Source organism: Talpa occidentalis, unplaced genomic scaffold (assembly GCF_014898055.3).
Source record: "Talpa occidentalis isolate TD23 unplaced genomic scaffold, MPIMG_talOcc4v2.1 talOcc4.10, whole genome shotgun sequence".
Classification (NCBI taxonomy): Eukaryota; Metazoa; Chordata; class Mammalia; order Eulipotyphla; family Talpidae; genus Talpa; species Talpa occidentalis.
Genome location: NW_023600993.1, coordinates 32,012,030 through 32,034,683, shown reverse-complemented (window position 1 = coordinate 32,034,683; position 22,654 = coordinate 32,012,030). Strand labels below are relative to the sequence as shown.

Genomic DNA, 22,654 nt, shown 5'->3' with positions numbered 1-22,654 from the left:
CGTGAGGCAGCAGGGCTGGGGAGTCAGGGGGTCAGGCTCAGGCCCTCCCTGGGGGTTGTGGGATACTGAGTAAGTAGCTTGATAGTATCTGAGCCTCCGCTTCCTCATTAGCTATGGCTGGCCGTGTGTAAGCTGGCCCTCAACAACACCTGCCTCTTGGTATTCAAGCCCTTATGTAACCCCCTCCCTGTGAGTGCAGAATACAGCAAGTGAAGGGACGTCACTCTCAAGATCAGACTGCAAAGGGTGTGGTTTCTGTCTTGGGCATTGCAAGACCTCAATAAATTTTCATGAAAGCAACAAGGACATCAAAATTCAGATGGTGAAGTGTCACTATATTTAAAAAGCAAGTAAAAGACTTGACCAGAGCCCCTGCTAATTTTCTTAAATTCAACAGGCTTCCTAAAAAGCAGAATATCTGTTCTTGGACCCACCATCTGGCTTATTCATTCTAAATGTGTCAAATTGGGTTCACATGAGGAGCGCTGCCCTCAGTCACTGCCCAAAGAGCCCCGAGAACAAGAAGAAAAAACAAATCAAAAAGAACCAGGTTTACCTCCGTTAACATTTCCACACCATCAAAAACAAATGACTTTTAAAAAAGTGACCCACTTGACATAAATCTCACTATTCTCTGGTATAATGTGGGTTCAGAATTTTGTGCTTCCCTCCATTAAATCCACTGAGGAGAAGATATGCAGGAAGGGTTTACAACCCTGTCCCTTATCCTAGGAGCCTCACCAATCAGTTAGAGAGAGAGAGAGAAAATGGAGGTGTGGAGAACAGAAAGAAGGGTTCTTTCCATCCAAGCCAGGGCGGCTTGTTCCCTCACACGTTGAGTCATTCCAGACGTGCTGAGGAGCAACGACCTAACAGCACTGAGTCAGGCGGCCTGGAGACGACCTCTCCTCCATTGCTGGGACTACTGAGGCCATCTATAGTGGGCCTTTTCAAAGCATTCTAAAGCATTCTCTGAATTATCATTTCCACTCAGATCCCATTCATCTCCATTTGTCTCTGAAAGAAAAGGGAGGCAATCCATGATCCCCTTTAATGCACACAGGCATTCTGGACCCTAGACCCAGCTCTCCCACCTCCCCATATTCTGCTTTATTCTGTCTCATCTGCATCTTTCCCAGCAGCTCTTTGCCACAGCACAGGGCCACCTCTTCCCCGCCCCTGAACTGTCAGTCCCCACGACTCCCACTGCCCACCTAGGCCTCCTCAGCCTCACTACTTCCTCCGGGTCCTCTCCTTTCACTCCCCTTCAGCTCTCTGTGATGGCCTGTTTTTGTCAAGCTGCAGCTTCTGGCCTCCTTTGTCTTCCCTTGTTTTCTCCTTTTTTGCAGCATTCAGAACAGGTGTTAATAGCAGGGTAATAATTATGAAGCGAACATTTTTCTACACATTTATTTTTATGGGATCAAATTCCTTCCCCTCAGAACTAACTTTAGACCGAAAACAAGCATTTAATGGAAACTGAAAACGACAAATACGAGACTGCTTTTATAGAGTGTGCAAATCTAAGGCTACAGCTAAATTCTCAAGTAACTTAAAAGGTTCATGTTCCATGTACTCTTGAAGCCAATTTAGAGAATGAGTATTAAAGGAGGGGAAATCGTGGTCTTTGCAGTTTTAAAGGCAACTCACAGTCTTTCTGAACTCAAATCAAATCCATTTGATCGGTAAGCTTGTCTTCTTGCTATTTTCTTGACCAATATTTCTTAAGCATTGTCATTTTAATGATAACCTAAGAGCTGCCTCCTACTACAAACTACACAGGATTCTGTGAACTACCCATAATCAGACAAGGCACAGCAATTTGTTTAATTTGGTAATTGTTCCTTTGCCAGCTGACAGGAGTTTCATCAAGGCGGACTAACTGTACAGACAGCTCTTCTAACTAGGCAACTGGGAACCAAAAACCCTCCATTAAACCACGGATGAGATTAATGGGCTTGACTTGTGATTTGTTATTGGTCTACTTGGGTAAATGCCAGCATTTCAATTATCCGAGCCAAACCAGCTCTCCATTGTTGCTTCATTTTTCTGGAAGGAAAAGAACATTAGTTTCATCTGCAACATACTTGAACATCTCAGATCAACAGCACAGTCTTCTGAAAGATATTTTTGAGAGATGCGTTCACTACATTTCCAGAATAATATGAAGGCTATTTGTTAGACATGGGCACACATCCAGAGGAAGAGAAAATATCAATTCGTCAATTGAACGGAGGCAAAACAGTGACAGCAGTGCCCAAAATGAGCTGTTCTGCTGCCTGCAAGCTTCATAAGCAATAAGTAGTAGAAACTTGTCACAGCTTGAAAGATTCCTATGTGACAGAGACAAAGAAATAAAACTAGAAATTTGGAAAAAAAGTATAGACAACTGTTGTTGTCTAGATGGGGAGACAGATTCCTGGGGTCTTCTACTCCATTATCTTTCTAGAATGTTCTCACCCAAAGCTTGTTTTTTTTTCTTTCTTTTTGTGATTCTCTTATTTTTAATTTTTTTAATTTTATATATTTTTTACATCATCTTTCATTTTTGCACAATGTATGCATTTTCATCTTGGTTATAGTCCCCACACAATTCTCACCCCCCTTGTTTTGATCCTACTCCCTCCTCCCCCTGCCCCCAGTGTGTTTCTGGTTTATAGTTGCTTGTTGATTTTGATTTTTACTTTATTATAATTAGTCTTTTTCCTGGTCCCTTATTTAGGTTTTCTAAATTCCTGCTATGACTGAGACCATCTGGTATTTTTCTTTTTCTTTCTGGCTTATTTCTCTGAGCATGATCCCTTCCAGCTCCATCCATGATCCAGCAATTCCACTCCTAGGTATTTACCCAAAGGACACAGAAACATCAATTCAAACGGGCACCTGCACCCCTATGTTTATAGCAGCACTATTTACAATAGCTAAGCTATGGAAACAACCCAAATGCCCAAAAATAGATGACTGGATCAAGAAGATCTGGTACATATACACAATGGAATATTACTCAGCAATCAAAAAAGATAAACTCATGCAATTTGCGCCAAAGCTTGTTCTTAATGGTCAACTTGGTCATCAGTGGCTTTATTGGCCCCATTTCTCTCTCTTCCTGTGGCTACAGAAAATTCCGCTTTGTGGAAACTCACTCTCTCCCTGGTTTCAGTGACACTCTTGCCAATTCTCTTTTAATCCTAGAAGTTTTTCTTGGCTTCTGCCTCTTGACTGTAAATCTAGGACATCCTGGGCCATCTGTTCTCTCTCCCGCAGTAATTTCATCCAGTTCTCCATAACCCATAATCTCCAGAGATGGTCACCAACAAGTCCTTCCCCATCTCTTTTTCTCAATCCTTCCTTCCTGCAAATTTGTCTGGTTGGACTGTCCTTGGACTATCTGCCAGTTTCTGTTGGCTTTTCCGGGGCCTTAGCAGCAGAAAACAAGTTTGATATTTTCTGAGGCTCACCTGAAATTCATGTCTCCATAGAATTCCTCAAACAAAGGATATGTTTTGACAGAAACTTTGAAAGGTTATTTGAAAAGTTAATTTAGGGCTATTAGATGCTATGAATAACTGTCATCCTGGAATGGTTCATCCTTCAAAGTGATTAGATGTTTCTTCAGTGAATTTCCCTCATAAGAAAGATAAGTGAAACCCAAGTATGAAACTCCAGAAGAAACACCATCTCGAGAACTTTCAGCATAATACAGAACATCCCTCATCGGAAGTGGCCCATAGCCTCAGGCTGCTCTTTTGCTGTGGCATGTTCCCCCACCCCTGCTCTCAGTACTACTCACCATAGGCTGTCGGTCAATTTACAAACTCTTTATAACTGAATCAGGTGAGAATCTACACCCCCAGCTGAAAGGTTGTTTGGAAATTAAAATATTCATATGGTATCAAAGTGCTATCCTACAAATTACTAACAAATTATACAAGGGGAAAATCTGCCATTACAACAGAGACATCAAGCAATCACCACCTTAAGCTACCAATCACATTTAGCACCACCCACAGTGAGACAATTTAACATATGTCTCTCTAGGTATCAGTGTACTAGGAAGAACCTATCACCCAGGATTAAATTTGGAAAAAAGTATTCTAAATCTAACAACTAAAAAAAAAAAAAAAAAAAAAAAACCAAGCTCTAGACCTAACATCCCACTTATACAATTAATATAGGGAATAACAGAACAAGTTAAAGATTTTGTGGCAGATTATATTTTCCAAAGACAGCTATGCCAAAATATCTAAGCTCATAAGCTTTTGCTATAACGTGACATTGATGTGCTTTACACTGACATTCTTCCCTCCACAGAGAGGTAGTGCTGATGTCTTCTACCTGGCATGTGGCCAGACCTATGACTGTAGAGGAGTGTGGGACACTGAGTAACTTCTAAAGCTAGAATATATAGCTTCTGCCTTGTTCTTTCTCTCGGACACACACCTTGGGAGGCTTAAGTCAACAGGTCAGGGGACCTCTGGCTCTCTTGAAGAGCACTGGGAATGGTACCTGAGGAACCCCAGCAGCTCCAGGCCCCCACTAGTCACCTTGGTTGGAGTCTATGAGACAGGTGAGGGAGCAAGCCGTTCAGATGGCACCAGCCCAGTCCTCCAGCTGTCCCAGATTGTGCCGAATGGCCCAGAAATCAGCCGTCCTTGTCAAACTCTGCCCAGATCACAGTAACGTGAACACAATAAACGCTGGTACTTACGCAGCCATAGCAAGTGGAACCTGAAGAAGCATCTAGTTACCAATCCAAACTGTAAGTCGTTGTATAAAACCACTAATCTAAACTCTTCAAAAATCAAAATCATTGATTTAGTCTGTGCAGGCTGCCACACCACAGACTGGGTGGCTTAAACAATAAATGTCAATGTTCTCATGTTCTGGAGGCGGAGTGTGAGATCAGGTTCTAGTGAGAGTTCTCTTGCTGGCTCGCAGGTGACCACCATCTCACTGTCCTCACATGAACTTGGGAGACTACCCTAAATTATTCAGAAAACCCATGTAATCCCAGGGGCAGGTAAAGGCAACGCTGTCACCTTGGCTGGAGTCAGAGAGCTGTAGCAGAAGGGGAAGACAGGGACTGGAAACAGGACAGGGGTGTCGCTGGAGGGAGCAAGGTGAGACACACAGAAGGACATGGGCGGCTCAAGGACTGTGACCTCTAGCTGACAGCCTGCCAAGTCCAACCACCAAGGAACTGGGTTCAGCCAACACCAAGTGAGGTACGGAGAGGACTTGTTCCCAAAGCACACAGTCAGGAACACAGTCCTGTCAATATCTTGATTTTGACCTTGTAAGACCCTAAGTAGAGGACCTGCAGAGCCTACCCAAATATCTGACCAGCTGAAACTGTGGCATAATAAATTTGTGTTGTTTTAAGATGCTAAGTTTGTGTGAATTTATGGTAGCAGCAGTAGAAGGATAAAAACATATAAAAGACATTTGGGGGACAACTAGAAAAGTCACATATGGTTGGGACATTAGATAATATTATAGAATTACTGTAATTTTCTGAGCTATCAAAATGGTACTGTGGTCCTGGAGGAGGTTGTCTGAAGTCCTTGGACAGGAATATGAAAGTACTTAGGGGAACAGAGCCACCATGCCTGCAAGATGTGAAGCAACTATAATAAAATGTCAACAAGTGTTGAATTGAGGTGGAAGGCAAAGGAATGCTCATTGCACTATTTCTTCAACCTTTCCAAATGTCTGGGGAAAGAAATTATAGTCAAATGGAGAAAAGTATGTTGTGTTAAGGAAGCTAGACATAAAAGAACACATACTATGTGGTTCAAATTCTGTAACTTTTAAAAACATAGCTAAGTGGTAAAATTATTAAAAACAAGGCAATAATGGGCCTCCCTGGTGGCGCAGCAGTTGAGCGCTGGGTTGCGAAGCTGCCCGCGGCCTCTGCAGCGCCGGTTCAATCCCCGGCTGCTCCCCGGCCACCAGAGGAGGGTCCCACATGGCGCACAGACCTCTCCTGCCGCCCGCTGCTCCCCTCAGCAGTGTATTTCATCACTCTGCCTGTTCTGTTCCCCACTCTGGCTCTGGTGAATTCTCTCACCCTCCCGCGCTTCTGACTGTACCCAGTGCATGTATAAACAAACAAACAAACAAACAAATAAATAAATAAATAAAACATGCCTCTATTAAAAAAAAAAAAAAAACAAGGCAATAATGATAAACAAATATCAGAATAGTGGAGGTTCCTGGACTCTCATCTAGAGACCGGGTGTTGGTTTGGGGTCTGGCAATTAACACAAGGTAGACATGATCTGTTGCCCTTCTGGGCCTCCATTTCTCTCCAAGGGGATGTTACTGGGGTTACTGAAGAGTTGGCTCACACTTTAGATGCCTGAGGAATTAAGAGCGCAAGGCTGCATCAGGCCTCCACTGGTTTGTAGTGGGGAGAGATGGAGTTCTGACTGGAGGAGGGAGAGTTTCTGGGTGCTGACGAAATTTCCTCCCTTAACTGAAGTGACGGCTATATAATAATTTATTGAGCTATATATACTCATGCTTTATGCTCTAGTGTATACACAGCTGATATTTCACAATGAAAGAAGTCATAAAAACTGTTATTATACTTACCAAAACATTGCCTGTTTTTTAAAATTATCCATTTATGCCTTACCTTATGTGAGAAGTAATTGATGGCAGACCTGTATTTTGATTCTTGTTTAATAAGATTTGGGAGCATGATCATTCCTAAGAGCCTTTCTTTCTGAAGAGTGAAACAAAACCATAAACCTATTGAATTAAAAACTCTAGAAGGGGAGCCCCAAATTCTGTGATTTAATAAATCCTCTTGGTGATTCTGAAGCTGCTGAAGTTTGAGAACCCTTGGTGTAAGTACACAAATAAATAATCTTTATTAGCTTCATGGAGTAAAAACTTCATCTTAAAGACCTTTTAGATATTGCCTCCTAACACACTTAAAGCCCATCATGTCTGTAAAACCTCAGGCCTCCATCCTATCAAAGGTTGTACCAGGTTGATGCACAAGACCGACCCAGAGGCCTGTTGTGGCCAAGGAGAGAAAAGGTTTGTGCTCTTATTTCCTGGGGCATTTAAAGAGCGAGTCGATCTCTTCAATAACCACAGAAGCATCCCCTTGGAGAGAAGCAGAGGCTCAGAGAGACAATAGATCATGCACACCCGTGTTAATGGCCAGACCCAACACCTACACCTGCTTTCTGAGATGAGAGTCCAAGATCCTGCCTTGTAAGACCACTTAACAAGCATGAAATGGGGGAGAGTTATTCCCATTGGCCACTGTGCATCCTTGATCAGGTTGCCCTGATGGTGCGCAAAACCACCAGAGGGACTTTGGATAAACAAATTACTTCCTTGAATTGCCACATTTACTGAGGAGCCCCAAGAGACCTCCTTCCTCAGTTAGGGCTGAACAGAGCAAGAATCTATGCCGGCTGAGGTAGCTCACCTCAACTGCTAGGCACTGAGCTGGTGCAGACCCCTATGAGGTCAGTGCAATATGTGTTTGTGATGAGATGTGATTCCCAGTCCCCCGATGGCTGCAGTCCTGCACCGTGACCTTTATGTGTCAGCACCAGCCTTCCTACAAGGAGGCAAGAGCTAAGAAATAAGCTGGCAACCCATTTCAGCTATAACAAAGGCACAGCCTTTTCCCGTCCAACCAAAGGAAAACCTCTGATGGTGAACAGGTAACCCAGAGCCAGAGATCAGCCAGACAAACTTCACCTCTGTAAGGACTGGAAAGAAGACTCAAAGAGTCAAATACTTTGAATGCCTGTTACATGTTACCAAGGCAACCCTGCGCCAAGCTCTCACAACTGAAATCTTTCCAACCTTGTTTTCAGACATTCTCTTGCCCCCCACCCCCGCCCCGTTCTGTTTCATGCTATTCTTTAAATTCTTTTAAAATAAATATGTATCTTTTAAAATAAATATGTATCTTTTGATTATTCTGGGGCCATCATTTCTAAAAAGAAGGGTCATCAGCCTCCTTATTAAATGTTTAGTCCTTTATGTAAATCAAATGTCAAGGAGGTAAGGGCCTTGAAGCAATAATAATTTTCACTTTGCAAATGTACAAATTGGAGACAACTTTGAAAAGAAACTCATGACAGTTTTCATGGTCTAAAGGGCTTACTGGTTTGGGATAAAAAGAGGGTACTGCTACCAAACCATGACAACAACTTGAGAACTGGAGAAGGACCAAGCAAAGGCCAGCAGAAGTGCGGGTAAACAGACCCATGGCGCAAAAAATACTTACAAGACAACGAGGGCAATATGCAAAATGTCTGGTGGCATTGTCTTTAATCATTTTATGTGTGATGATGGGATTGTGAAGAAGGAAGGGAAGGGAAGGAAGTAAGAGCAAGCCCTCATCTTTTGACTATCACATACTGAACTCTTTCTAGAAGAAGATATACAATGTCTAGGGCTTGCTGCAAAATAATTCCAGCAGCGGGGTATAGAGGAAATAAGACTGGCAACTGTTGAAGCTGGACAATGAGTGTTTGGGGGGGGGGGAAGGCCTCCCTATTTTATTCTATTCTCATTTATTTAGTACAAGTTAGAAACATTCCATAATAAAATATTACCCCGCAAAAAAGAAGATGAGAAAGAAGACAACAAGAAAGAAGAAAAAAGCAGGCGAGTAGAGGGAAAGGGATGAGCTCGAGCAGGGAATGGCGAGAGGAAGGAAAAAGGGAAGAGAGATGTGAGGACAGAAGCAGAGGACCGTGAGGCGGTGGGGATGCCACAGCCCCAGGAGAGCCCCGTGACTACATGAAGGCGCTGTTGCAGGGATGGACAAAACCTGGAGGAACACAAAACCATCGGAGGACTGTCCCATAAAATTTCTGATAAAGGGTGGCTGGGGAGTGCGGAGGCGGTGCTCTAAGATTACCACATCCCCAGCCCTCAGTCCACGTGGCCTTGGGGAAGACACAAGGGCACATTTTGAATTTATTTCACTGGATGACTGTTAGAGGGCAGTAATTTCTGTATTTCCCTGACCCAACAATGGCAAAGCCCTCAATCTTACTACCGGGCACCATCATGTTCAGAAGACTAAATGTAGAAGCACAAGGAGGAAATCACCACAGGGATTTAAAGCCCAGTGAAAATGAGTGTAAATAAAAATTCCAAAGATCTCCATGGTAAAGACACTCAGCAAAGAGTCAACTCTTGATTACTCTACTAAGGGAGAATAAAAAAGGCTGAGTTGATCCAAACGTCAATTATGCCCAGTCTTGGAACATGTTTCCATTTGTTTTGATTTTACATTGGAATATGAGGGTTTGGGAACTGCTCAGCAGCAATAATCACAATGAAAATAATAACGATGATGATAATAATAATAATAAAAACAACACAGCTCTCCTCCAGCAGTTTCCACAGGCATTAATTTGAATCCTATCTGGTTTGGACTGTTTCCCTCTTTGTAAACCTGCTTGATTTTGAAGCAAACTCATAGGAATTGCTCCCAGACAGTTATCAAGATAATTCCTAATAAAAATCACACCCCATCGTCTACTTCAAGATTCACAGCCAAGGCCTGATCCAGAATCAGCTCAGGCACAAGCGCACTGATAAGACAGAGAAATGCAAGTCAGGGCCACGCCTGCCTCAGGGCCATGCCAAAGACCCAGAAGCTAAGCCTGTCCTTCACTGCACGGACCTCGTGGGCCATTATACTGCGCCCAGGGGAGTAGGATGCAGTCTACCCTTCTCCTCATTCCATAGAGTGAGCACTCCCCCCTCACTAGCTTGGAATTTTATTTCTCTTTCGCTCCTCCCTCAGTAGATGTTCAGCTATTCAAATTCAGCTTTTGGTTTCTTACGTTCCTGTTTCTCAAGATGATACAAGCTGTTATGGGAATAACATTGGAAAAAGTGAAACATCACTGCGCTAAAAGACATCATGTGATTATCATTTCGGCTCTCCAGAAAAGTATGCATTTTTTTAATCCAGAGAATTAAAGCTTTTATGTAAGAAAGATGAGAATACAGCTCAAGAGCTGAACCGTTCCTGAAGGGATTCCCAGCCAGAGAGAGGTAGGAAGATGAAGCTAAGACTCAGGTTTTAAAGTTAGTTTTCCCCATGTGGGGAGGAAGATAACATTTTGAGCCATCTTCTTTTTAAAATATTCTGTTAATTGTCAGTTTAGCCATCTGCTGAATGATCCAGCTTTTCTGAGACTTTGGGAATGTTACTTGCCAAGGGCGCAGATTTGCCTAGTCGATAAAATAAATGATTCCTCTACCTCTCACTTTGCTACCCCATATGAGCAAATCGATTATAAAGGTTTAATCAAAAAGCACTGGTGGACTTCTGAGCATGAGGGCATTGAGAACACAGGGATCTCAATTTGTTTCTATTACTCCCACGAAAATGAACAACAGAATATAGCAATGGGGTCCGGGGGTTGGCACCAAAACTGGAAACAACAGAAGGTTCCAACAACATGCCAGAAATATAAAGGAATTTTGGCAGATGGGACGAGACTGAAGAAAAGGCGTAGAAGCCAAAGAGTGCTTCCCCTCTTGAGACCAAGCTGGGTTCCTGAGAGTGGGGCTCCAGTATCTCCTCTACAGAAGGGCAAGGCACAAAGGTGACAGTGAGCAGATGTAAACGCCAGAGTAGGCACCCCTGGCTATGGTGGCTCCCCAAGTCAAGCAGCCAAGAGGAGGGTAGAAGGGAGCCTGTGATGCCCCAGCTCCTACCCAGGTAAAGATCAGACCAACGAAATGCCAGGAGCAGTGGAATCCCCACACTCAGGCAGAAATACATGATGTGGAAACTATGATGGAGTTTGCACTGCACTCCCCAAGCTGCTGAGTCTCTAGGTTGATACACTTGTGCACCTCACTCAGGAAACGTAGTGCCTACAAAGGGATTCCAAAACAAACAAGAAAAATACTGCATTCCAAACTCATCTGAAAGATTTATGACAGGAAGCAAAAATAATTTTCAAAAGCATATCCTTGTAGCCCCAAGAAAACTACTGAATATAGATGGTCTGTGGAGATGAGATAATACAGCAAAAATAAGAAAGAAAAAAAGCAGCTAGTTAAGAGTTATGAACAAGAAAATGGGAACTGAATGAGATAAGGCAAAGTAATAGTGAATCTAAAAATACAATAGCGAAATTAACATCTGCATTAGAAACCAGACAAAGGAACTTCGATTCAACAGAAATTGAATCAGTGATGTGGAAAGCAAATATGAGAAGTTCTTCCAGAAGGCAGAGAAGAACAAAGAGACAAAAATCATGAATGAGTTGGTGAAAACAAAGGAGGGGGGTGACCAGGGTACAGTGATCATCAGAGTTCTGGAGAAAGTCTTATCAAACTGCAACCGTGGGAGACAGAGGTCCCTGAGCACCAGGAAACACTAAAGTGAAAGGATGGATGCTGACCTTCTGGGGGAAGTTTCAAATGGTAAAGGTGGTGAGAGAAAGAATCCAAGAAGCATCAAAATGGGAGCAAAGATATCACTGTGTGTACAGAGACCATGCTGGGTCAGGTGATGGTGGTTACATAAATTATACATGTGATGAAATTGTACAGAATTACTACTACTTACTACGTACACAGAGAGATTGCATGAAAAAATGGGTAAATCTGAAAAAAGATTTGTACTCTAGTTAATAGTACTAAACCAGTGTCAATTTCCTGGTTTTGATATTATAATGTACTCGATATAATGTTATCACTGGGGAAAGCTTCGTGAATGGTACATAAAGGATCTATGTAAACTACCTTAGCAACTTCCTGCGGATCTATAATTATTTTATTTATTTATTTACACTGTAAAAAGACAGGTTTGTTAGGAAAAGGGGAAAGAAAAAGAGAGGTGCCTGCATAGGCACAGAAGGACAGGAAAGCTCTATAATTATTATTATTTTTTAAAAGACAATAGAAGAAGATCTACAGCAATTTGAAAGAAAAAAGAATTCCATGTTCTAATGAGTTGCTGTTCCTAGATGGAAGCAACAGAAAGTCAGTCTCAGTTATGAAAATAATGGGTGATGTCAGAAGATCCAAAGCAAGGGTTAAAGTCAAACTTGGAAAAATGCCACATATCAAAAATATTTAAATGGACAGTCATGCACTAAAAGGTCTACGGATGAGCGCTGAAAATAGCTAAAGAGCATTATTTTAAAAATTGTATGAAAATAACTTAAAAACTGGAAGCAAATACAACAAAATGTTTAAGAAATGAAGCATGATCAGAAAAATTACCCATAATAAATTGGACCATAAAAACCCAGGATATACAAAAAAAGGAAATCTTAGAAAAAATAGGTTTAGAAAGTGGGAAGTGCCTGCTAATTTCCTTATCTCACATGGGGAGTGACAAATATATAACGTTGTTTTTTCTCTTTAATGTTGATACTGATGCCTTCAAGTTATCTTTTGGCAGAATAAATAATAGAATTGATTTTTTTCTTTTAAATCACTAGAGGAAAAAAAAAAAGCAAAATCCAAAATGCAAGAAACCATTAAAAGAAACCTAAAACTATACTTTAAAAAGTCTAATTAGAAAAATAAATACTAAAAAATAAATACTAGTTATGAAAAGAAATCAAATAGCTTACACTTCCTATTATAGAGACTCTAAGAAGTTTCCCCCAGATGCATGCCCATTTTTAAAATTTTTAAGTTAATTGCATCTACAAGTGAGGCACCAAACAAATTCCACAAATAAAGGATAAAAGTTATATAAAAATGGACAAAACATATTTAAAGAAACAGAAACACAAGACAATAGTGGTGGCACTGTCTGTATCAGACAATGAGAGGAAGTTTCTGTTACCAGTTATTACAACCAATTATTGAGCAAGTATAATTAAATAATTTACTAATGGCATTAGAATAAATGGATCAAGTGAACACAACTATAACTCAGAGTATAATAATGGTATTAAGAACATGGTTTCAATAAAGCTAACCTTTCAAATCGAGGCAGAAAGGTCTGTTTAACAGAAACAATTGGCTTTTAGAAAAAATAGTAATTCCTTATATCATATACTATAATAATTCTACTTGAGTTAAATGTAAAAATTAAACAAGAAAAGATAAAAAATATATATTTATCTAATTCAAAGAAAGTCTTTCCAAGTACATAGTTGTGTGCTAATAATAATCATCCCCCTATAAACAAAATGCAAATCAAACAACTAACGGAGGAAAAATATATGTAACAAAACAGAAATCATTAAGGATAAATACCTTTACTTAAATGGGCAAAAGACATGACTTGATCATTCAAACACCCACACCCCATTCAAACAATCATTAAACAAACTCATTTTCACTAATAACTAAGAGGTACATAAAAAAATAATATCTTGGGAGTATGACTATACAGCCTTTACACCATTAAGTATATAAGCCACATTATACTTTTAAGTGTTCTTTAATCTTAAGTACTTTAGAACTTAAATTTGTTCATGGCTTTTTGAGAATGCATGTAAAGGAAATAAGATATGTGTACTGAGATTTCTGCCTCGAGGGGAGGGGGTAAGCAGAGCAGTCAAATTGTCCAGAGGATGAGCCCAGCCCTGCCACTTGGGTGATGAGCAATAAAATGAAGTCAATAAGTACCTATCTTTTAGAGCTTTCTATGGGTCCAAAAGGATAATTAGGGGTATCTGGTCTACAGCAAGCATTCAGCAACTATTGGACAGTGGTAGCAGCAATGATGATATTTACCTGTACACTATACTGCTGGTTCAAATATGTCTTACTGAAATGCTTGTAGTCAAATGAGCTTTGGAATTAAGATCTTCTGGGTATTAAAAGATAATAGTATATTTACCCAACTAGATCTGGGGGAGTACCCAGTAATCAATTATATTACTATTCCTATAGTAAAATATATTAATATATTCATCCAAAATGAGCTAAACCTCATTTCAGGTCAGGTTCTGCAATTAAATGAGTCATGAAAAAACTTTCAGTTTTTAGAGTTTTCTGGACTTCAGATTTACAGAGGAGGGACTGAGAACCTGTATTTATACTGAAGAAACATTAAGATATACCCACATGTATAATAATAAAGGATAGACTAAATATGTTATGATAGGCCTCCCTGGTGGCGCAAGGGGTTAAGCACCGCACTATGAAACAATCCACAGCCTCTGCAGCACGAGTTCGATTCCTGGCCGGCCAGAGAGAAACCCACATGGCACAGCAGACCTCTCCTGCCTCGCCAGCTGCTCCCCTCAGCAGTGTATTTCAGTTAGTCTGCCTGTTCTGTTCCCGGCTCTGTCTCTGGTGAATCCTCTCACCCCCTGCATCTCTGGCCTATACCCCAGCTCTTGTATGCATAAATAAATAAATCTTTAAAAAAATATATGTTATGATACATTCATAAATGGAAAATAATACAGCTTTTTAAAAAGTTACTTTTTCAAAGAATATTAGATAAAATGGGAAAATATTCATGAGTTGTAAATAAAAAAAAGCAAAACAAGAAACATGCATTATGAATTCAACTTTGCAATAATAAACTACATAGATGTAGTTCATTGTTAGATGTTTTATAATACTAGAATAAAAAGCAGCAACCATGCCAAGATGTTAAATTAGCCACACTGATTTATGTTCGCATTTATATTTTCTGTATTTATATTGTATTTTCTGTATTTATATTTCTGTATTTGTATTTCCTAATTTACAATAATCAGGAAAATAATCCACTTATTTCTTAAGCATTTATAGTTGATATTCCTGTGAGGACTATGCTCATTATCTTCCTAGAAGTTTAATAAATTCATCTTTGCTCTCAAGAAATCCAAAATCTCATCTCTAAAAGGCTCTTAGATATCTTAATTCTCTCTCCCCAGACTACATTTCATTCTCTATCAGCGACTCCCTACTGGGAGCTCAGAACAACTTGGCCCAGGCTCCAGGACTTTTTCACACCTCCACCAAATGAAATACCGATGACCTTGCAAGTCAGTGCTGAAAAGGCATTGGCGGTGCAATTAGAATTTGACTCAGCCTGTGCTACTAACTAAAGAAGCTACCAAAAAAAAATAACAATAATTAGGGCTTGTTCAACTGTGTTTAACTTTTGATTTTCTGGTTTTTTTTTAATCAAATCTCAATCAATTAAGAGATAATTGTTGGGGAAAAGGAAGAAGATCTCATTTGGGTTTGGTCTAGATGCTTCTCATGAGCCAAAGGATGTAAACTTGAACTTGACAGACCCAGCAATGAAAACCCCAATCATTTTGTGAAGTAACTGGGGTGCTAAGAAGGATCATGACATGGAATGGCCTTGATGCAGGGACAAAGTGGGGTCCATCTTCCCTACCTGACCACTACATCTAAGGGGTGGACATCTGGCCAGAGCTTTGCAGGACTCAGTTCATATTTAACAGGCGTATTCCTAACACCCACGTGGTCTTCAGTGAACACCTCCCCTGGCATTTTCCACTGGTTTTATATACAGCTGGAAAACATTTTATACTAAGAGGCTATTTGTGACAAAGTCATTAAGAGATCTTATGAGCCTCAATCCAAACTTGGAACAAACAAAAGGTTAAATAAATGGCCAATCAACTTAATACCTAATCACCTCAAAGGACCAGTGGATTGATATTTAATCACTTTTACAAAGAATCCAACAGTCTTTTTAAACTATTGGGAACAGGAGAAATCCTTATGCAAAGCTTTTGTCACACATAAATCATAGCCAACAGGGAAGTTAAATAAGAAGTTAACTCTTAGCTTAATCCCACAGAAAAGTGCTTGCTCACACAAATTATCCACTAGGAATACCTTTTCATTTGTGGAGTATTAATCCTGCTCTCCTGCTTCCTGCCTCCTCCCCTGCCCTTCTCCCTTCCCAAAGAGGAGGAACAGGAAGGAAATTTGCACATCTCCCCCTGCATCTGATCCTTCCTTAAAATAATGACCTTCCAGGAAGAAGGACTGACTTACCCTATCCCAGCTGAAGCACAATCCTAGTCGATCAAGCTGTTTCCTCATGTGCTTAATGTTACTGTGAAGCAAAGGAAAGAGAGTTGGCTTTTTAGAGGGAAGAAAAGTCATAAAATTACATTTTGAGAACGTGAAGGAAAAGTGGAAAAATCTAGATTTTTTTTTTTAGATTAGTTATAAGTGTTGTTCTGCCATGGCAAAAAGATCAATCACCAAGAATCAACAAAAATATCAGTTAGATGACACTTTGGACGCATAAAGAATCTATTAGAAATGGTCTATAGCCTTGGAGCTGGCCATTTGGATAGGTAATTCCTTTGACCTATGTACCCCTGGCCCATCCATATGTTTGTTTTCTGCACAAATTTAAGTCAAGCATTTATAAGTTTAAAAGCAACTGAAGAAAAAAACCTTAATGTACAATTTGTGGAATCCAAAAGGAACCACACAGTGCTTTGTCAGTCAAAACTTAAAGCTGTTCAACAGCTGGGAGAGAGGGAGAGACATAATCAACTTTAATGTAATATAAAATAAGTAAATACATCATTTCTTTTATAAAGAAAGGGGACAAGTTGATTAATACCACATCTTCTTTCAGTTCGAGCAGATTGAAAATACAGAAGGTAAATTCTGTATTTGGAAAAATGGAAAAATTCTCTTGGTTATCTCTGATTGGCTAATAATGGCTTATTTTATCCCAACCATTATACTAAGCTTTTGCAGCAAAGTGCTTCTTACAGATTGAATGTTTGTCGCCTCCCCCCACCCCTGCCATGCCTCACCCCTGCAATTTCATGTGTGGAAACCAATACCAATGTAATGGTATGTGAAGTGGGATCTTTGAGGGGTGATTAGGTTACGAGGGCAGAGTCCTCATGGATGAGATTAAAGCTCTTATACAAGGGACCCCAGCAAGTTCCTTGCCCCTTCCACCAGAGAGGACAGAGAAAGCAGATGGCTGTCTATGAACCAGGAAGTGGGCCCTCACTAGGCAACAAATCTGCAGGCACTTTGATTCTGGAATTCCCAGTCCTTAGTACTGTGAGAAATAAATCAACTATAGCAATCAACTAAGACAGTGCTTAATCTTCATCCATTCATACAGGGTAGGATTAGACTATCCATCCTTTACAGATACATAAACCAAGGCATAGAGAGTTAAGTAACTTGCTCAAGATGATTAGCTAGCTAGCAAGGAGGAAAGGCAGGCTTGCAACTAAGTGGCTGGATTCAGGGACAATCGTCTTAATTGCTTGGCTCTGTTGGAGGGTTTGGCAAACTTTTTCTGTAAAGGGCCAGATGGTAAATGTTTTCAGCTCTGTGAGCCATACAGTCTGCACAGCTACTGAACTCTGCCACTGTGGCATGAAAGCAGCTGAGAACAATACGTCAACAAATGAGTGTGGCTATGCTCCAATAAAACTTTATTTATAAGATCAGTAGGACCAATATTAATATTATATATTAATATATTATGTTATAATAATAAAAGCAGGACTTATATTAAATGTATACCATATTCGATCCATTTTATTTGAATCATCATTTCCTCTTTTTTTTAATCAGTCCCATTAATCTAGAATGAACTGTAACTGGAAAAGTGGAAACTGGAAGAAAAAAGAAGAGCAGATGATGCAGTAGATGTTTTTACAATGTAGCTTCAGGTAACACAAAGCAAAGGGAAATGAAAGATGTGGGAAAAACTTCTATATCTCTGAGGAGTAGGATGGGGAAAGGCCCCAGATCTTTGTGAAAGGGGCTGATGTATGTTATAGAAAGGTCCATTCTGCTGGGTTCTAGTAGGAGACCCTCACAACTTTATGCGGGGAGCGGGGGCAGGGATAAGGGGAGGAATGTGCACTGTTGTACCACATATACACAGAAACTTGACGCACAGGTAGGATTGGGTGTGTTCTCCTCGGACATATTCACACCTAGGATAAACTGGCCTTATATTTTTACATTGAATGTCTAAGTTCCTATTTTTAGAGAAAATTATAATGTAGAATTTGGGTATAGCTCAAATTATGGTCAAGAAGGTGAGAAGCATGTGGAAATTTAGTAAGTGCAACCCTTCCCCTTTTTTCTTTCTCAAAGCAAATATTCAAAGGAAGAATAACTTTGTAAATAACAAAACTTCAAAATGAGCACTTCAATGAAGACTCAAACCCTCTCTGTGACTTCTTAGACAGGAACACAGGTGCTAAAAGAGAAATGCCAAGATACACAAAATTTTTAATAAAATTAAAAATTCAGCAGACTGTGATGCTTTGTTTCCTCTGCTTTCTCATGTGTGGGTTGGCACATTTTTTAAGGCTTCTTTCTGCACACATGTGTTTGGAGAGGACTGTAAATAGATACCTTTGTGTCCAGCTTTCTGGATGTAGATTCCTTTCGATGGCGGCATTTTCGGCAGGTAGTCCGAATGCATCCCATCCCATGGGGTTGATGACCTAGTAGCAAAAAGGGAGACCTCAGCCAGATCAGACTGCCAACACCTGCATCGATACTCTCTCTGGCAATATACAGGTCGTCATTCTACTGATATGCCTTATCTTTTCTGGATGATCTCAAACTATGCTTTTGAAAGCCAGTTGGCTACCCATGTCATAAGCATAGCAGAGAATTTAGAAGGTTAGATACCAAGTCGCCAAGAGCAGTTATCACTGAGGTGTTTTTGTGACTTTTTACTTCCTCCTTCTTGTCTATAGTATCTGTAATGAACCCAAAATGTTTTTCTGAAATATAAAAAGTTTCTTTCCGTTTAAAAAACAAGTATGTATAAAATGAGTTGGCAGTCAAGATGCTTACCTTGTGTTAGTATTTTCCAGCGAAGGAGCTGTGTAGTACAATAGGGTGGCTATGAGCAGCTTGTGCCTATAGGACTCCCCTGCTAACCTTAAGTAGAATACTCCTATTTGGTGTGATCTGGTGGCTATTTTGGGCATCTGGGAATGTTATTAACTATTTATACAGAAAAATTTTGAGCATTGCTAGACCTCTAAAATAACCTACTAAACCATACCAAATAGGAATGTTCTATTTTGAAATAGGGAAAAACTTCAGTTACAATGAAATAAAATTAAAAATTCAGTCCTCAGTGGTACTACCCACCTTTCAAGCGTGCAAGAGTCACCTGTAGTTGGGGACATTTGAACCAGAGAGTGCAGCTACAGAGCATTCCCAGCAATGTGCAAAGTCCTACTGGACAACACTGCACTGGACAGGCACACCAGCTGATGACTGCCTTGTGGCTCTTCGCACCACGACATTGAAGCAGCTGTGGCCCAGCAAGAAGGGAGCAGCCTAGCTAAGTGACACTGGAAGTGATTACCATAAGCCAGGATAGACCAGTAGGCATTTATTGCGCCCAATGGACAACCCATTACAGCTCAGCAGGCAGATACAATAGCAAGTTTTCTCAACCTGACTCACATGAACAGGACAAGAGCTTGAAACGCACTCTGTGGCATCAAGGGACAGTCTCAGAAAGACTGGCTCTATACCTCTTTTCAGGAAAGGCACCTAATTTGAAAATCCCCTACCATTCTGTGATACTGATTTCAACCACAAAGCCACAGACACAGCTTCTCCCCCAGTCAGAAGTTTGCCTGTGGGTGAGGATGACTGAGGAGGCTCCAATATTTCTGGGATCTTTCCCAGTCATCCCTCTTACTTCCTGTCCAGCTTCTGGTCTGTCAACTCCTATGTGCTGGATGGGCTGGCTGGTTAGTTATCACACAGAGAGCCTGCCTCTGTCCACATACATCTCCTTAGGATAACCCCCCCTACTCAGGGTGTTTGCCGGCACCACTTCATCTCCTGTTCATATCACAATGGGGCATTTTCCACTAAAGAAATAGGTCTTGTTTTCCTTAAAAAAAAAAAAAAAAAACTCCCTCTCATTATCAAAGTAATGCATATTCCATAATTCTCCCATTCAATCATATGTAACCAGTTACATTTAGCAAATTTATATTCAACTTTCATATATAATTTTTTTTTAATCTCCATTTTACTTCTTTCACCGTGAACCTAGAGTTTTCTTACATCTTTCTGCTCCTGAGGTGCACACAAGTCACCCACAGTCACCTCTGCTTTGGGTCCATAAAGCACCAACAATTCAGTGTCCCCACTGGGCTCGTCCTCCCATCCCGGCCCCCAGTTCTGTTCTCTCCCTTGCCCCTCTTAGTAGGTAGCAGTGGGAGAAGAGGCACATCCCTCCCAGTGGTTGGAGCCAATTGCATTATAGTCATCCTTCCAATATGCACATTAGTAATTTAACTAAATCTTAGTTAATTTAACCATTATTGCATGTTCCTCAAATGACTAACATAATACAAGCTTATTTTTAAACAAGGAAAATGACACAACACATGACCCCTGCAGCCCCTTTGGTGTACTCCATAACACCAGCCTGTGTGTCCCTCCACACCTTTCTCTTCCTTCAGACTCAGACAGGTAAGCACATGCACACAAGGAGGGCAGCTGGCTTCTTTATATTTTAAGGAAAGAGAAGCTGTTAGATACTATTTTATGACCTATTTTCTTTTCATTTAACATATCATATGTAACTATGTATGCATGCATATGTGTGTGTATATTATATATTATAGATGTATATAATATATATATATTTTTAAATAATTCTAACATTCCCTGGGTTTTCTCTTCTATGTAGTTTTAGGAACTTGACTAGACATAACCCAATCCAATTGATCTTTTGGATGAGTTTTCTTTTCCTCTTGCTAACTGTAGTAGCCAATCAAAGTTTTTCATCCTCCAAATAGCATCCTCCCCTCCTAGAGAGAAATGGCTCCGCCCCCCACCTTCAGGTGGCTCTGCTACTGACCGCCAGCACTACAGGGGAGGCACAGGCCTGATTCCTTCTCCAGGCTGGTCTGCAGTCTGGAGCTGGGCTTGGGGGCAGGGGTGCAGGGAACTGGACACCAGGACAACAACAATGCACTCTCTCTCTTCAATGCACTCTCTCTCTTGTCTCCTCGGTCAGGAGAAAAAGGACATGAGACAGGGCTTCAGGTAGCCCTGCCTCCCACCTGGCAGAGGTCTGAGAAAATAAAGCTGAAGGTGGACAGAAGCAGAAATGGAGGTGGAGCGAGACGGGGGTACCGTGTGTTTCAAGGACTTGGTCCTGATTCCCTGGGCCTGGTTCCTGCATTTCCTTTGATTCTGAATTACACCAGGATCTGCAAAAACAAATAAAACCTTCCTTTTTTTTTTTTAATATTTATTTATTTATTTATACAAGCACTGGGTACAGTCAGAAGCACGGGAGGGTGAGAGAATTCACCAGAGCCAGAGCGGGGAGCAGAGCAGGCAGAAGGACCGAAGTACACTGCTGAGGGGAGCAGCGGGCGGCAGGAGAGGTCTGCACGCCATGTAGGACCCTCCTCCGGTGGCTGGGAGCAGCCGGGGATCAAACCGGCGCCACAGAGGCCAAGGGCAGCTTCGCAACCCAGCGCTCAACTGCTGCGCCACCGGGGAGGCCCTAAAACCTTCCTTTTTGCTTAAGCTGGTCTGAGTTAGGGTTTAGTCCCTGGTAGCCAAGAATCCTGACTAAAAAACACCCTTTAGGACAGAGCTTTCTCTTGAATATTACCTAATCCTTAGATAAAAAACCATTCCCCTGTATTAACTATTAAGCTTCACATTATTTCTCTCTCTTTTTAATTTCCAAGAGCTAAATACTAAAAGCCAATATTGGGGATATGTGCTGGATTACTAGAGAGTCTGCAATACTTCCATGGGCAACGCTGGAGTCAGCTTCCAGCTGTGCTTTAACTCTCCCAGGGACGCTTCATGGGCAGAATAATGTAGCTGTTGTATAACTGTTGCAGGAAAACTTAATTACTACTTGGGTTTTTCAGTAGGAACTGCCAACATGGCACCAGTTCAATGTTTCTGCCTATTAATATTCTATTAGGTACCATCCATATTTTTAAATAAAGCCAATACAGAGATGGTCACAAAAAACCCAGCTGGGTTTACATAACATACTTATTCATTTCTATTTTTGTTTTCAGATGAAATTAACATGAAAAGATATTCTCAGTTCACATGTGATCCAAGCTGTCTGTTAAAGTTTAAAAAATCTTAAATCTTCTTAATATTCTGCATTCTTACCAAAAATTCATAAAAAAACAAGAGTCTGCCCTAGAATATAGACTGAATTTTAAAATAAGGATAATTCTTTCACCGTGACCAGATCATTGGAATGTAAATGTTTCTGTGAGCCATGTTTCTACGGAACAGGGAAGGGTCCCATTGTTTCCACACCCTCGGCTTCCCTGAAACCTGGTGACCAACGGCAGGACTCACTTTTGAACTATCCGATTATTCACTCTGGTCAAGGGGGAACAAACTAAAGACCAACAATAGGACACCGAAATACGAGAGCCTGTCTCTTTCCCCAAGGCACAGATTCCATCGGCTGGTCAAATCCTTGGGTCCATTTGTGTGAAAGGTCCAGTGTCAGGGGCTTCCTTTGCCAGCCTCATTCACATCTTGGTCTCTTAAACACTGACCAGGTCAACTACCCTCATTCTAGGTGTATGATTTCTTTGTGGCCAAACTCATAAAACACTCACTAGAAGAACTCTCAACTCTCCTTTTTGATTCCAAAATTCCTATTCCTTTTGTTCTAGCACTATAACTTGGTATAATCCTTCCACATTTCCAC

General features: G+C 40.8%; 1 protein-coding gene across 1 annotated transcript in view; it reads right to left on the bottom strand.

The window, feature by feature from the left end:
- The window catches only part of LARS2 (leucyl-tRNA synthetase 2, mitochondrial), a 142,185-nt gene that overhangs the window by 103,846 nt on the left and 15,685 nt on the right, over nucleotides 1-22,654 (bottom strand). The window contains exons 4-5 of the mRNA XM_037527664.2: nucleotides 18,316-18,407; nucleotides 15,955-16,015 (exon numbers count right to left, since the gene is read on the bottom strand). Of these exons, the coding sequence (XP_037383561.1) occupies nucleotides 15,955-16,015; nucleotides 18,316-18,407 (153 nt within the window). The remainder of the gene's footprint in view (nucleotides 1-15,954; nucleotides 16,016-18,315; nucleotides 18,408-22,654) is intronic.